Genomic DNA, 13429 nt, shown 5'->3' with positions numbered 1-13429 from the left:
GGTGGCGGACCAGGTCAGGTTCAGAAAGGAATGGGTAGGACAGGTATTCCACTCGGGACTGGACGCGAAGAATAGAGGGGTGGCAATATTGGTGGGAAAGCGGGTGTCATTTGAGGCCAAGACTATTGTAGCGGACAATGGAGGGCAATATGTAATGGTGAGCGGTAGGCTGCAAGGGACGTGGGTGGTGTTGGTAAACGTATACGCCCCGAACTGGGATGATGCAGGATTCATGAAGCGCATGTTGGGGCACATTCCGGACCTGGAGATAGGAGGCCTGATAATGGGAGGGGACTTCAATACAGATTTGGATCCAGCACTGGACCGCTCCAAATCAAGGACTGGAAAGAGGCCGGGGGCGGCCAAGGTACTTAGGGGGTTTATGGATCAGATGGGGGGAGTGGACCCATGGCGGTTTGCAAGACCGCAGGCCAGGGAATTTTCTTTCTTCTCCATGTACACAAAGCCTACTCCCGGATAGATTTCTTTGTTCTGGGTAGGGCGCTCATCCTGAGGGTGGAGGGGACGGAGTATTCGGCTATAGCCGTTTCGGACCATGCCCCGCACTGGGTGGAACTGGAGCTGGAAGAGGAGAGGGACCAACGCCCGTTGTGGCGGCTGGATGTGGGACTGCTGGCGGACGAGGTGGTGTGTGAGGTGAGGGGGTGTATCGAAAGGTACTTGGAGGCCAACGACAACGGGGAGGTGCGGGTGGGGGTGGTATGGGAGGCGTTGAAGGCAGTGATCAGGGGAGAGCTCATTTCCATTAGGGCTCATAGGGAGAAGACAGAGGGTATGGAAAGGGAGAGGTTAGTGGGGGAGATTTTGAGAGTGGACAGGAGATACGCAGAGGCCCCGGAGGAAAGATTACTTGGGGAAAGACAACGGCTCCAGACGGAGTTTGACCTGTTGACCACAGGGAAGGCGGAGGCACAGTGGAGGAAAGCGCAGGGGGCGACCTACGAGTATGGGGAAAAGGCTAGTCGGATGCTGGCACACCAGCTCCGTAAGACGATGGCAGCGAGGGAAATAGGGGGAGTCAAAGATGGAAGGGGAGCCACGGTTCGGAGTGCAACGAAAATAAACGAGGTATTCAAGGCCTTTTATGAAGAGCTGTACAGATCCCAGTCCCCAGCGGGGGAAGAGGGGATGAGACGATTCCTAGATCAGCTGAGATTCCCACGGGTGGAGTAGCAAGAGGTGGCTGGTTTGGGGGCACCAATTGGGTTGGAGGAGCTGAGCAAGGGTTTGGGGAGCATGCAGGCGGGGAAGACCCCGGGACCGGACGGATTCCCGGTGGAGTTCTACAGGAAGTACGCAGACCTGTTGGCCCCACTACTGGTGAGGACCTTTAATGAGGCAAGAGAGGAGGGGACCCTGCCCCCGACAACGTCGGAAGCGACAATTTCTTTGATCCTAAAGCGGGACAAGGACCCACTGCAATGTGGATCGTACAGGCTGATCTCGCTCCTCAATGTGGATGCAAAGTTGCTGGCAAAAGTGCTGGCCACGAGGATCGAGGACTGTGTCCTGGGGGTAATCCATGAGGACCAGACGGGATTTGTAAAGGGCAGGCAACTAAACACCAATGTGCGGCGGCTCTTAAACGTGATAATGATGCCATCGAAGGAGGGAGAAGCGGAGATAGTGGCATCTATGGATGCGGAGAAGGCCTTTGACTGAGTAGAGTGGGAGTACCTCTGGGAGGTGCTGCGTAGGTTTGGGTTTGGGGTAGGGTTTATCAATTGGGTTAAGCTCCTTTACAGAGCCCCGATGGCGAGTGTAGTGACGAACCGGCGGAGGTCGGAGTACTTTCGACTGTACCGAGGGACGACACAGGGGTGCCCCCTGTCCCCCTGTTGTTCGCATTGGCGATCGAACCATTGGCCATGTCATTGAGGGAGTCTAATAAATGGAGGGGGGTGGTCCGAGGGGGAGAAGAGCATCGGGCGTCGCTATATGCGGATGACCTGTTGCTGTACGTGGCGGATCCAATGGAGGGGATGCTGGAGGTCATGCAGACTTTGAGGGAGTTTTCGGGCTATAAGCTCAATGTAGGGAAGAGTGAGCTCTTTGTATTACAGGCGGGGGACCAAGAAAGAGGGATAGGGGACCTACCGCTGAGGAGGGCGGAGGGGAGCTTTCGGTATCTGGGGATCCAGATAGCCAGGAGTTGGGGGACCCTACATAAACTGAATCTGACGAGGTTGGTGGAGCAAATGGAGGAGGATTTCAAAAGATGGGACATGTTACCGCTCTCGCTGGCGGGTAGAGTGCATTCGGTCAAAATGGTGGTCCTTACAAGGTTTTGGTTTGTGTTTCAGTGCCTTCCCATCGTGATCACTAAGGCCTTTTTTAAGAGAGTAGGCAGGAGTATTATGGGGTTTGTGTGGGCGAATAAGACCCCGAGAGTAAGGAGAGGGTTCCTGGAACGCAGTAGGGACCGAGGAGGGTTGGCGCTGCTAAACCTGGGGAGCTACTACTGGGCAGCAAATGTGGCGATGATCCGCAAGTGGGTTATGGAGGGAGAGGGGGCGGCATGGAAGAGGATGGAGATGGCGTCCTGTAAAGGAACGAGCCTGGGGGCGTTGGTGACAGGGCCGCTGCTGCTCTCGCCGACAAAGTATACCTCGAGCCCGGTGGTGGCGGCAACGTGAAGGATCTGGGACCAGTGGAGACGGCACCGGGGTGCAATGGGAGCATCGGTGTGGTCCCCGATCAGGGGTAACCACCGGTTTGTCCCGGGGAAGATAAGAAAGGGGGTTCCAGAGCTGGCATCGGGCGGGGATTGGAAGAATGGGGAACCTGTTCATCGACGGGACGTTTGCGAGCCTAGGGGCACTGGAGGAGAAGTTCGAGTTACCCCCGGGAAATGCCTTTAGATATATGCAGGTGAGGGCTTTTGTGAGGCGACAGGTGAGGGAATTCCCGTTGCTCCCGGCACAAGAAGTTCAAGATAGGGTGATCTCGGGCGTATGGGTCGGGGAGGGCAAGGTGTCGGAAATACACCAGGAGTTGAAAGAAGAGGGGGAAGCGCTGGTAGAAGAGTTGAAGGGTAAATGGGAGAAGGAGCTGGGGGAGGAGATCGAGGAAGGTCTGTGGGCTGATGCCCTAGGTAGGGTTAATTCCTCCTCCTCGTGTGCCAGGCTCAGCCTGATACAATTTAAGGTGGTCCACAGAGCGCACTTGACGGGGGCGAGGTTGAGTAGGTTCTTTGGGGTAGAGGATAGATGTGGAAGGTGCTCAGGGAGCCCGGCGAACCATGTCCATATGTTTTGGTCATGCCCGGCACTGGAGGGGTTCTGGAGAGGAGTGGCGGGAGCAATATCTCAGGTGGTGAAAGGCCGGGTCAAGCCAAGCCTAGCAATATTTGGAGTAGTGGACGAACCGGGAGTGCAGGAGGCGAAAGAGGCCGGCATTCTGGCCTTTGCGTCCCTAGTAGCCCGGCGAAGGATCTTGCTAATGTGGAAGGAGGCGAAGCCCCCCAGCCTGGAGGCCTGGATAAATGATATGGCTGGGTTCATAAAGTTGGAAAGGATTAAGTTCGCCTTGAGAGGGTCTGCGCAGGGGTTCTACAGGCGGTGGCAACCGTTCCTAGACTATCTCGCGGAGCGTTAGAGGAAGGTCGGTCAGCAGCAGCAGCAACCTGGGAGGGAGGGGGTGGAGGGGACGTCCTGGGGAAGGGGGGGTGGAGGGGACGTCCTGGGAAGGGGGGGGGGGAGGAGAATGGGGGGACTGCCTGGGAGGGTGGATGAGCAAGAGATAACATGAAGGGTTGGGGAAACTGGCACGTACGGGTGAGGGCCAGTGTACAAAGCTGTGTAAATATATCATTTTGCCATGTATATATCTTGCTCTGCGCGATTTCTCGGTTTTTTTTGTTACGGGGGGGGGGGGTTATTGTTTGTAAGGGACAAAAATTGTGTTAAAAAACTTTAATAAATATATTTTTTTTTAAAAAAGAAAATTCATTTTCCAATAAAAAAGTGTTTTTCATGTTTACAGGTGGCTGTGCCAGTGCTCTTATTGTCTTGCAATATTGTTTATGGCTTCTAATAAACACACCTAAGCTAAGAGAGAGCTGAGATATTTGTTGCCTTCCCCTAAATTAAAAGTATTCCCGAGTGCCTAGTCATCCCACAGTTGTAATTCAGTTCTTAAAAAGCACACAATGCATTGAAGGGCACAAACCAATGTGAGCAGACAAATTTGCTGTCTCAAGTTGCCCCTGACCTCCCAAGAATCAACAAGACCCAGCAACTTTCGGAGTCTAAACTGACTGTACTCTCGATCATAGTGCAGCGAAAACAGTAAATGACAGCATGAATAACACTTCAAGGAAATTCAAGGCCTGACAAGGTTTTCACAAGAACATTAGTCTGCGAAGAACAACTGTGTGTTAAATTACGTAATATGTTGCCATCATTAAAAGTAGAATTTTTTTTTGAAGGATCAAATCTGGACTGTATGTAAAATTTATACACGCCTTGCTATTCAAATCTGGTTAAGCAGAAGTCGTATTATGTAATGGCAGAAAAATGATTATCAAGTTCAGTATCTGGAAGGCGAGCAAATACTGAACAGCAACCATTGATGTGAACTATGAACAAACATACCTGTAACACTGCTGAACTGTGGGTGTTGCTAGTGAAGAAGCGAGTGTTGCCCGTCTTTGAAGACTGCAAATGGGTTGCCACACCCATGTCGCCACTTGCCAAGGACACTTTCAGATGAGGATCGTCCTCTTCCACCAACGATCTGCAGAAATAGTAAAGGTGAAATTGATGAAAAGAGTGATGTACACCACAGACCACATTTAGGAAGTGGTAAAACAGCCTGGCACATTTGTGCAGCTCACAACGGTTATTCCATTTTAATTTTTAACATTAAACATGTCACTTCAAATTATTACAGTAAAACCATGAGCTAGCTGGAGTGACTGATTTGAGAATACAAGGTTTGATACAATCAACCAGAAAGAAAACTGTTGAATGGTCAGAATATATTTGAATTAAAGGGGCTGTGAAAAAATATATATATATTTTGAAAATTATTGCATTCGATCACTGGAAGCTCAGTGTGCTTCCATCTGAGAAACTGTAATCTTATAGGGAATGTCTAATTAATGCCCAAGATATGCTTGCAGCCTGAGACACCTGGGAAGCTGATTAAAGTTCTGAAATAAATATTTGCACTGGTTTCTCGTAGGGTTCTCCTGTCTCAATTTTGTCATGAGCCATGAGCCTCAATGGGGTCTGGAGTCACTGTCGAGGATTCCAAAGGACACTCCATCCAATGGTATATGAGGAGCGGTTGAAGACTCTGGGTCTGTACTCGGAGTTTAGAAGGATGAGGGGGGGGGGGATCTTATTGAAACTTAAAGGATGCTGAGAAGGCCTAGATATGGAGTGGATGTAGAGAGGATGTTTCCACTTGTAGGAAAAACTAGAACCCGAGGGCACAACCTCAGACTAAAGGGCTGATCCTTTAAAAACGAAATGAGGAGGAATTTCTTCAGCAGAAGGCTGTGGAGGCCAAATCACAGAGTGACTTTCAGACAGAGATAGATAGGTACTGCTCAAAAAGGGATTCAGGGGTAATGGGGAGAAGGCAGCAGAAATGGGATGCGAAACATATCAGCCATGATTGAATGGTGGCGCAGACTCGATGGGCAGAATCGTCTAATTTTGCTCCTATGTCTTATGGTATATCCACTGTACTGCCACCTCTGGTGTGGGTCTCCTGCCAGTGGGACAGGACATACCCAGGGATGGCGATGGTGGAATTCTGGACATGGGCTGGAAGGCAAGCATTTTCAAAGTGGGGGTCTCAACCCGGGTGTCGGGAATGTTGCGGTGCCAAACATCGCAGCGTTCCCGATCGCGGGAATTCAGGCGCAACAGCAACCAGCTTTTTAAAAAGCCGGCTGCGACCGGCCTTAGAAATGCGGACACGCTGCGCATGCGTGCCCCCTCATCAGTGCACATGTCCGAAACCCAGAGAGAAGCACCGCCTCCTCCTGACGTCAGCGTGCGGACCCAGGAGAAGATTTTTTTTTTTTTTATAAAGTCAATTCAGTCTTCGTGCATCCGACTTGAATATGTTCAATGGCTGAGCTTGCAGAACTCTTTCTGATAGTGAATTTGAGAGATTAAAAAGATTCACATAACTTTGAGTTAAGTAATTCCTCCTCTGGACAGCATAGTGGCACAGTGGTTAGCACTGCAGCCTTATGGCACCGAGGTCCCAGGTTTGATCTTGGCCCTGGATCACTGTACATGTGGAGTTTTCACATTCTCCTGCATTTGCCTGGGTTTCGCCCCCACAACCCAAAGATGTGCAGAGTAGGTGGATTGGCCACGCTAAATTGCCCCTGAATTGGAAAAAATGAATTGGGTACTCTAAAAATTTTTTAAATATAAAAGTAATTCATCCTCATCAATGTCTAAAATTGTTGCATTGTAATTTGCCGACTATATCCCCAGGCTGTAAACCACTCTTCGGTGGAAAACTTTTAAATTCTGCACCTGCTTTGTAGAGTCCTAAGAGAATAATGCCTGTTCCAATGAGGTAATTTCTCATTCTTCACTACTCTAGGCTCTCGAATACAAGCCCAGGCTCGCCACTCGCATTAAAGGCAAGAGAAAATGGTGGGTCGCGAATGTCGGCCAGCATGGGTCGCAAGGTTGGCAGCAGTGGGTTGCGAAGGTCGGCCGGCCAGCGTGGGTCGCAAATTCGGTGGCCGTGGGTTACGAAGGTCGGCCAGCTGGCGTGGGTCGCAAATGCCGTCAGCCATGGGTTGCGAAGGGTCCTGAAGGATGGCCGGTTGGTAAAAAAGGGTCCAAGGTAAAAAAGTTTGAAAAACACTGCTGTAAAATATTATTCAGTCAGTATGCCTATGTCAGTCTGTTGCTGGACTCATTTGTGGAGTAGCTCTCTCAATTTTGACACAAGTACCGAGGTGTTAGGAAGGCTTTTCAAGGTCAATTGGGTGAGATGTGCTTTTGTTGCTGATGGCGCCTCAGTTGCCAATGAGTCCAGAATACCTCAAGTCAGCAATATGCTTCAGTCTGTGCTGTCACGATTCTTTGACTCCCAATTCTCACCTTTTGAGCCAGGTCTTCCCGGCTTTACTTTGAACAATGCCATAGGCTCTTTTACATCCACCTGAACAGGTGGATAGGTTTAAAGTTTGGCCTGTCAGATAACACCACCAGCAATGCAGCACTCCTTCAGTACTGCACTGAAATGTCAGCCTCAATTTAGCATTGAAGTCCTGGAGTAGAACTTAACCCACAGCTAAGGTGGCTCAGAAACCATAGTGTTGGAACATTTAGTTTATGTTCTGTCTGTTTAACTGGCCTAGATGTAACATTTAGCAATGTTCCATTCCCTTCCTCTCGCCATTATTTTGAATTCCTACAGATTATTAGGCTAGTAATTAACACCCAGTATCCTCTGACCTAGGAACAGAAGCAAAAATCACAGCAATGCAACATTAAATCTGCACACGTTCCCAAATTTTCAAATAAAAATATTTTAAATGAGCACTTCCCAACAGTTTCTAAACACTCCTGGAATTGAATTCTGCATCCTTTAGATTTTAACTGATCATTTCATTACATTAAATTACACTGAAATGTGATCAGCATGTGGACTACATGTAAGCAAAAGGAACATGCAAGGCATTATGTATGCACATGGAGTCAATGTGACTCAGTTGATGGCGCTGCTGCCTTTCAAACAGAAAGTTTAGAGTTCAAGTTCCGTTCCAGGATGTGAAAACATGAACTAAACCCACACACCAGCGTAGCACCAGGAAATGCTGCATTGTCAGTCCTTTGAGTTGAGCAAAAGCCTGGCTGCCTATATTGATTGTCCGCGAAGGCCTTATGCGCGAAATAGATCTCCACAGCCCCCTTAGCAAAATAGATCTCCACAGCCCCCTTAACCATCTGTATTGATGGGATCTTGTGGGCAAAATGGTGACTTAATTTGCCTTCTGCACATCAAAATAGTCACCAATGCATGTGACACACTGGGTTGTATTGATGAAAATCTTTGCTCTCGTCATACAGCAGGAGATTATGAAGTACAGATACGGTTCAGCAACTGTTTTGACACATGGCAAAGTTTTGTGTTAACCTAATCGCTGGTATGATGAAAAATCCTGATATCAGCACAGCTTGAACTTCATTCCACCTTCATGATTTTTTGTGTTACATTTTTCAAAAAAACAAACAAACAAATTAAATTAACCAAAAACGACAGTTGGAACAGCATAAGGAATGAAAGGCGTGAGGCAGGGCCTATTTGAATTACAAATGAACAATCTGATTATACCGTTAGATATTCTGATATCCGCTCACAGCTGTGGCACTGCCTCAGCAGTGAATTGATGGAAATCAGTTTACTCACAAACAGTTTCCAAGTGCTCTGAACCATATGTTCCTTCATGCAATGTGTTCTCGGAGAGATTACATCAGCGCAGTCAGTTTGCCCTCTTGTGACACTTGCCATTCATTGATGGAAAATTTCCAGACAATTTTGGCTTTCAAGTTAAGAGAGATTTTCTTTTCCCATTTTTGTATTTGAAAACAGCAATATTTAAAAGTTTCTATAATAAAGCTAGTTTTTCCTTTTATATAAAGAGCGAAGTCCATTCATCTTGCGACCATCCTTCCCAGAACGATTCCACCGGCGTGAACGGACGGAAAGTTCCGGCCCACTAAGTGTGTGAAGAACCACATTTCTGAATGAATTATATACATTTTTTTTGTAAATATACAGGGTGAAATTTTGAAAGGTAGTTTATGTATAAGCAGGCAGTGGCCAGGTTCTGTAATTAGCTTTTCATTTGATAGCAAGTACATAAGCCTAACAGCAGACGCCAGAATCTCCCATATGTTAAGACATATCTCCCATGAGTCACAAACAAGCACTGTAAAATACCAATAAATTTGTTTAGGGTGATTTGTTTAGGGCAACTCTGCAGGTTGCAAAACACATGTATTTTTGAACTTAAACTAAAGTGAAACAAAACTTAGCTACTTTAGGGAAAGGAATTTGGAATTGGAATTTCTGGCTGGGGGTTCATTTCTGAGAAGAACATGGTGAGTTGAATTTGCTGTGGAGATGAGAGTTGGGTAGCAAAAAGAAGCTAATTAAGGGCTCTGGTTTCAGTCTGTTTTGTTATTGAAGGGCTCACACAGAAGTTCTGATGTTCAGGGATATCAAGCACAGTTTTGACAAAGGTCTGTTTTCTGTTCGGCAGTATTAAGAACATACACGACTCTTGGAGCTAGGGCAGCACGGTGATGTCGTGTTTAGCATCGCTGCTTCACGGCTCCAAGGACCTGGGTTCGAGCTCGGCCCTGGGTCACTGTCCGTGATGAATTTGCACATTCTCCCAGTGTTTGCATGGGTCTCACCTCCACAACCCAAAGATGTGCAGGGTAGATGGATTGGCCACACTAAATTGCCCCTTAATTGGAAAAATATAATTGGATACTCTAAATTTATATTTAAAAATAACTCCTGATGCTCTTGGTGAAGTGATGTGGGAACTAGCTAAAAGGGACTGAAACCTATAAGCAGTGTGAATATCTCAGGCACATTACAAGAATTGGTTGTCTGTACCAAAGGTGATCAGAACGTGAACCGGGGTGTTGTCGATCAGTCATTTAAAAAGGAAGTCTGGAAAGCTATGCCATCAGGGCTATTGTGACCCAAAGGGGAGAGAGGGTTCGTAGGGGTATGCTTTGTTGGTGTTAATCATATGCAGGGAATTCTGATAAAATTAAATTGCCAGTGAAAGTAAATTGATGGCCAAATCCAGTGAGTGGGGAAAAGTGAAAATTCCTACATACCCCAGAGGCATAGCTTCCTAGACTTTAAACTGCGTTATGGTGCCACATTTGTATTGGGTGTGATATGGAGGCATTTGCGGGTGCTATCTTTGTTGCATCGACTATTTAAAGTGAATTTCATATTGAAAAGCTATTTGCTTCTTAATACATGATTAATTTGGTGGATCGTGAATTTGAAATCGTATTCATTGTAACAATAGAGTTTGATGAGATCACAGTTAGAGTATGTTGTGCAGTTTTGGATACTGTAGTAAATATATCAGAGCGCACATTCACCCCAGGAAGAGATCAGGAGAAACTAGAGATGCTATCAATATTTCCACTGAAGAAGCAAAAAAAAAAAAAACTGTTAGCAGCACCGTATCCCATCTCTCAGGAAATCACAAAGTATTTCAAAATATAGTGGAGTAGTTTTGAAGCGGTGGTAGTTGTTGGGTAATATTTTGTGCATAGCGACAATGCTTATGGTTGAGGGAGGAATGCTGACTAAGACAAGGGAGCATTAATAAATAGCTTTACAGGGAAAAACTCAACTGAAGTTTGGGACCTCCAAAATACAACAGTCCATCCGGGGAATGGAAATGTAAATTATGTGCTCCAGACCTGAATAAACTTCAGAAGGAAATTCAGTGAGATGCTGTGACTAACATTCGTTCTGCCTCTCCAGAGATCCTAACAGCTGATTCATCCAATCACACCACTCTACTGCTATTCACAGAGCACCAACTAGATTGAGTGGCAGATGCTAGGGCCAGGGAGGGGAAGACAATTTTGACCAGCCCATTTAGTTAATTTCTGCCTCACAGAAAATCAGGCAGATGGCTCAATTCATGGTATACCGTAATAAAGAACTTGGTACTTTATGAAAATGTAGACGAGGATAAAAAGCTGAAGGAAAATCATCTTTCACAACTTTGGTGTGTCCCTAAGCATTTTACAGCCTATTAAGTCAATTTGAAGTTTTGAGACATTGTTGTAGTGTTGGAAAGCACAGCAGCTAATGTGCACACAGTGAGATCCTGCAAATGGCAATGACCAGATAACTTGCTTTAGTGAGGAGTAAATACTGGCCAAGAGAAGATCTTAAAATAGATCCTTTTGAATTCACTTGAAAAGACAGATGGGGCCTCAGTTTGACATCCCATCAGAAAGAGACCGCCGACAATGCAGTACTGAGGGGATGCTGCATTGAAGCATCAGCCTGTGATGACAAATTTGATGCCAGAATGAGACTTGGAACACATAAAATTCTGACTCAAGAGGCAAACCCGCTACCATCTGAGCTACGGCTGACACAAAGTAGATGTAGCCTATTTTTGTGATCAGAAATATTTTGCTTGCAGATTTTGGGCAAAAATATTTGAGCCTAAAATGTAGGACAATATTTCCCTTTAGTGAAAAGTGTTATATTGTCACATGCTTGGATGAGAGATTAAACCAAACTTGGCTGGGATTTGGCAGCCCAGCCAAATGTCCATGTTTGGCGATGATCAGGAGGTTTCCAAATGTCCTGTCCAAATTCCTGCCATAAGACCATAAGACATAGGAGCAGAATTAGGCCACTTGGCCCTTCGAGTCTGTTCCGCCATTCAATCATGGCTGATATTTTTCTCGTCCCCATTCTCCTGTATTCTTCCCATAACCCCTGATCCCCTTATTAATCAAGAACCTATCTATCTCTGTCTTAACGACACTCGGTGATTTGGCCTCCGCAGCCTTCTGCGGCAGAGTTCCACAGATTCACCATCCTCTGGCTGAAGAAATTCCTCCTCATCTCGGTTTTAAAGGATTGTCCCTTTAGTCTGAGATGGTGTCCACTGGTTCTAGTTTTTCCTACAAGTGGAAACATCCTCTCCACGTCCACTCTATCCAGGCCTTGCAGTATCCTGTAAGTTTGAATAAAATTCACTTTCATCCTTCTAAACTCAGAGTACAGATCCAGAGTCCTCAACCATTCCTCATACGACAAGTTCCTCATTCCAAGGATCATTCGTGAACCTCCTCTGGACCCTTTCCATGGCCAGCACACCTTTCCTTAGATACGGGGCCCAAAACTGCTCACAATACTCCACGTAGGGTCTGACCAGAGCCTAATACAGCCTCAGTACATCCCTGGTCTTGTATTCCAGCCCTCTCGACATGAATGCTAACAGTGCATTTGCCTTCCTAACTGCTGACTGAACCTGCACGTTAACCCCCAATCAACATCGTCAAAATCAGGCTAGCCTGTAATTTATCTGACTGCAGTTTGGAGGATCCTGAAGTACATTACAGGTACATAATAATTGACTGCACCTCAAAGCAGTTCACATAAAGTACTAGAGGACATTTCTGTAAAACTTAATAAAAGCGTTAATTCTAAAATGTATATTCTGGTTTCAAAACTCCTGGATGGACAGGTCCCTCCCTATCTTTGTAACCTCCTCTGGCCCTACAACCCTCCAGTTCTAGTCTCTTATGCATCCTTTACCAGTGGCAACCATGGCTTCAGCTGCCCAGGCTCTAAGCTCTGGAATTTCTTGCCAAAACCTCCACACTTTATTCTCGTTTAAGTTGCTCCCGAAAACCTCTCTCTGATCAAGCTTCTGGTCACCTGTCCCTGTCCTAATAATCCCTTCCATGGCTCAGCTAGAGATGGATTTTAAATGGTGTGTCATAATTATTCCTGTGAAGTGTCTTGAGACATTTAACAGTGTTAAGTCACTTCATAATTACGAGTTATAGTTGTTAAACGAATGCAGGTCTTTTGCAAATGAGGAATATCTGATACTGAATTGAGTGCTCTTGCAATATGCTTCAATCAAAATGTTAAAAGGATCTATTACCTTGCACTGTGCACCAAGGGCCAATAATTCCCATTTTGTGTCCAGATGTTTGATAGTTTTTCTTTGCAGTCGATCGAGTGGTGGCGTTGCCAACATTTCAACAGGGGCTGTTTAGCACAGGGCTAAATTGCTGGCTTTGAAAGCAGACCAAGGCAGGCCAGCAGCATGGTTCGATTCCCGTATCAGCCTCCCCGAACAGGCGCAGGAATGTGGCGACTAGGGGCTTTTCACAGTAACTTAATTTGAAGCCTACTTGTGACAATAAGCGATTTTCATTTCATTTCATGCAGATGGTCCAAGTTCAAAAGTTCAAATTACCGTAAATCACAATTTATACTAAAAGCACGTACATCTTTAACAAATCCCTGAACATTGGTGTTCATTAACTTTCCAGCCATTTACACACACTTCTCCGACCAGGAATCTGCTCTACAACCTGCCTGATGTCCTTTATCCTGCATGCTTACTCCAGGGTACCCGACCCATCCACATACCTGCACTCTCTCTAATGTGTGTATTCTATGACATCTTAATTCTACCTTTCCCCCTTTGCATTCCTGTTCCCACCTTTTTTCCAAGCTTTCATTGGCTTTAAAACCACCCAACTAAAAACTAGGTTCTGCAAACTAATTTATGCACAAGTATCTGTGATGCTCCAATATCTGTGATGCGTCAAAAACAGTGTTTCTTCAATGACCCTGGAAATCAGAACTGTCACAGTCAGGCAAAGTTTAA

At 46.2% G+C, this 13429-nt stretch overlaps 1 protein-coding gene across 4 annotated transcripts in view; it reads right to left on the bottom strand.

Moving 5' to 3' along the window:
- The window catches only part of klhl13 (kelch-like family member 13), a 319987-nt gene that overhangs the window by 82499 nt on the left and 224059 nt on the right, over positions 1–13429 (bottom strand). For all 4 annotated transcript variants that reach the window (XM_072505057.1, XM_072505055.1, XM_072505056.1 and 1 more), the window contains one exon: positions 4617–4758. In XM_072505057.1, coding sequence (XP_072361158.1) covers positions 4617–4758 — 142 coding nt within the window. The remainder of the gene's footprint in view (positions 1–4616; positions 4759–13429) is intronic.

The sequence above is a fragment of the Scyliorhinus torazame genome, chromosome 5, assembly GCF_047496885.1.
Source record: "Scyliorhinus torazame isolate Kashiwa2021f chromosome 5, sScyTor2.1, whole genome shotgun sequence".
Classification (NCBI taxonomy): domain Eukaryota; kingdom Metazoa; phylum Chordata; class Chondrichthyes; order Carcharhiniformes; family Scyliorhinidae; genus Scyliorhinus; species Scyliorhinus torazame.
This window is presented reverse-complemented; position numbering and strand designations above follow the sequence as displayed.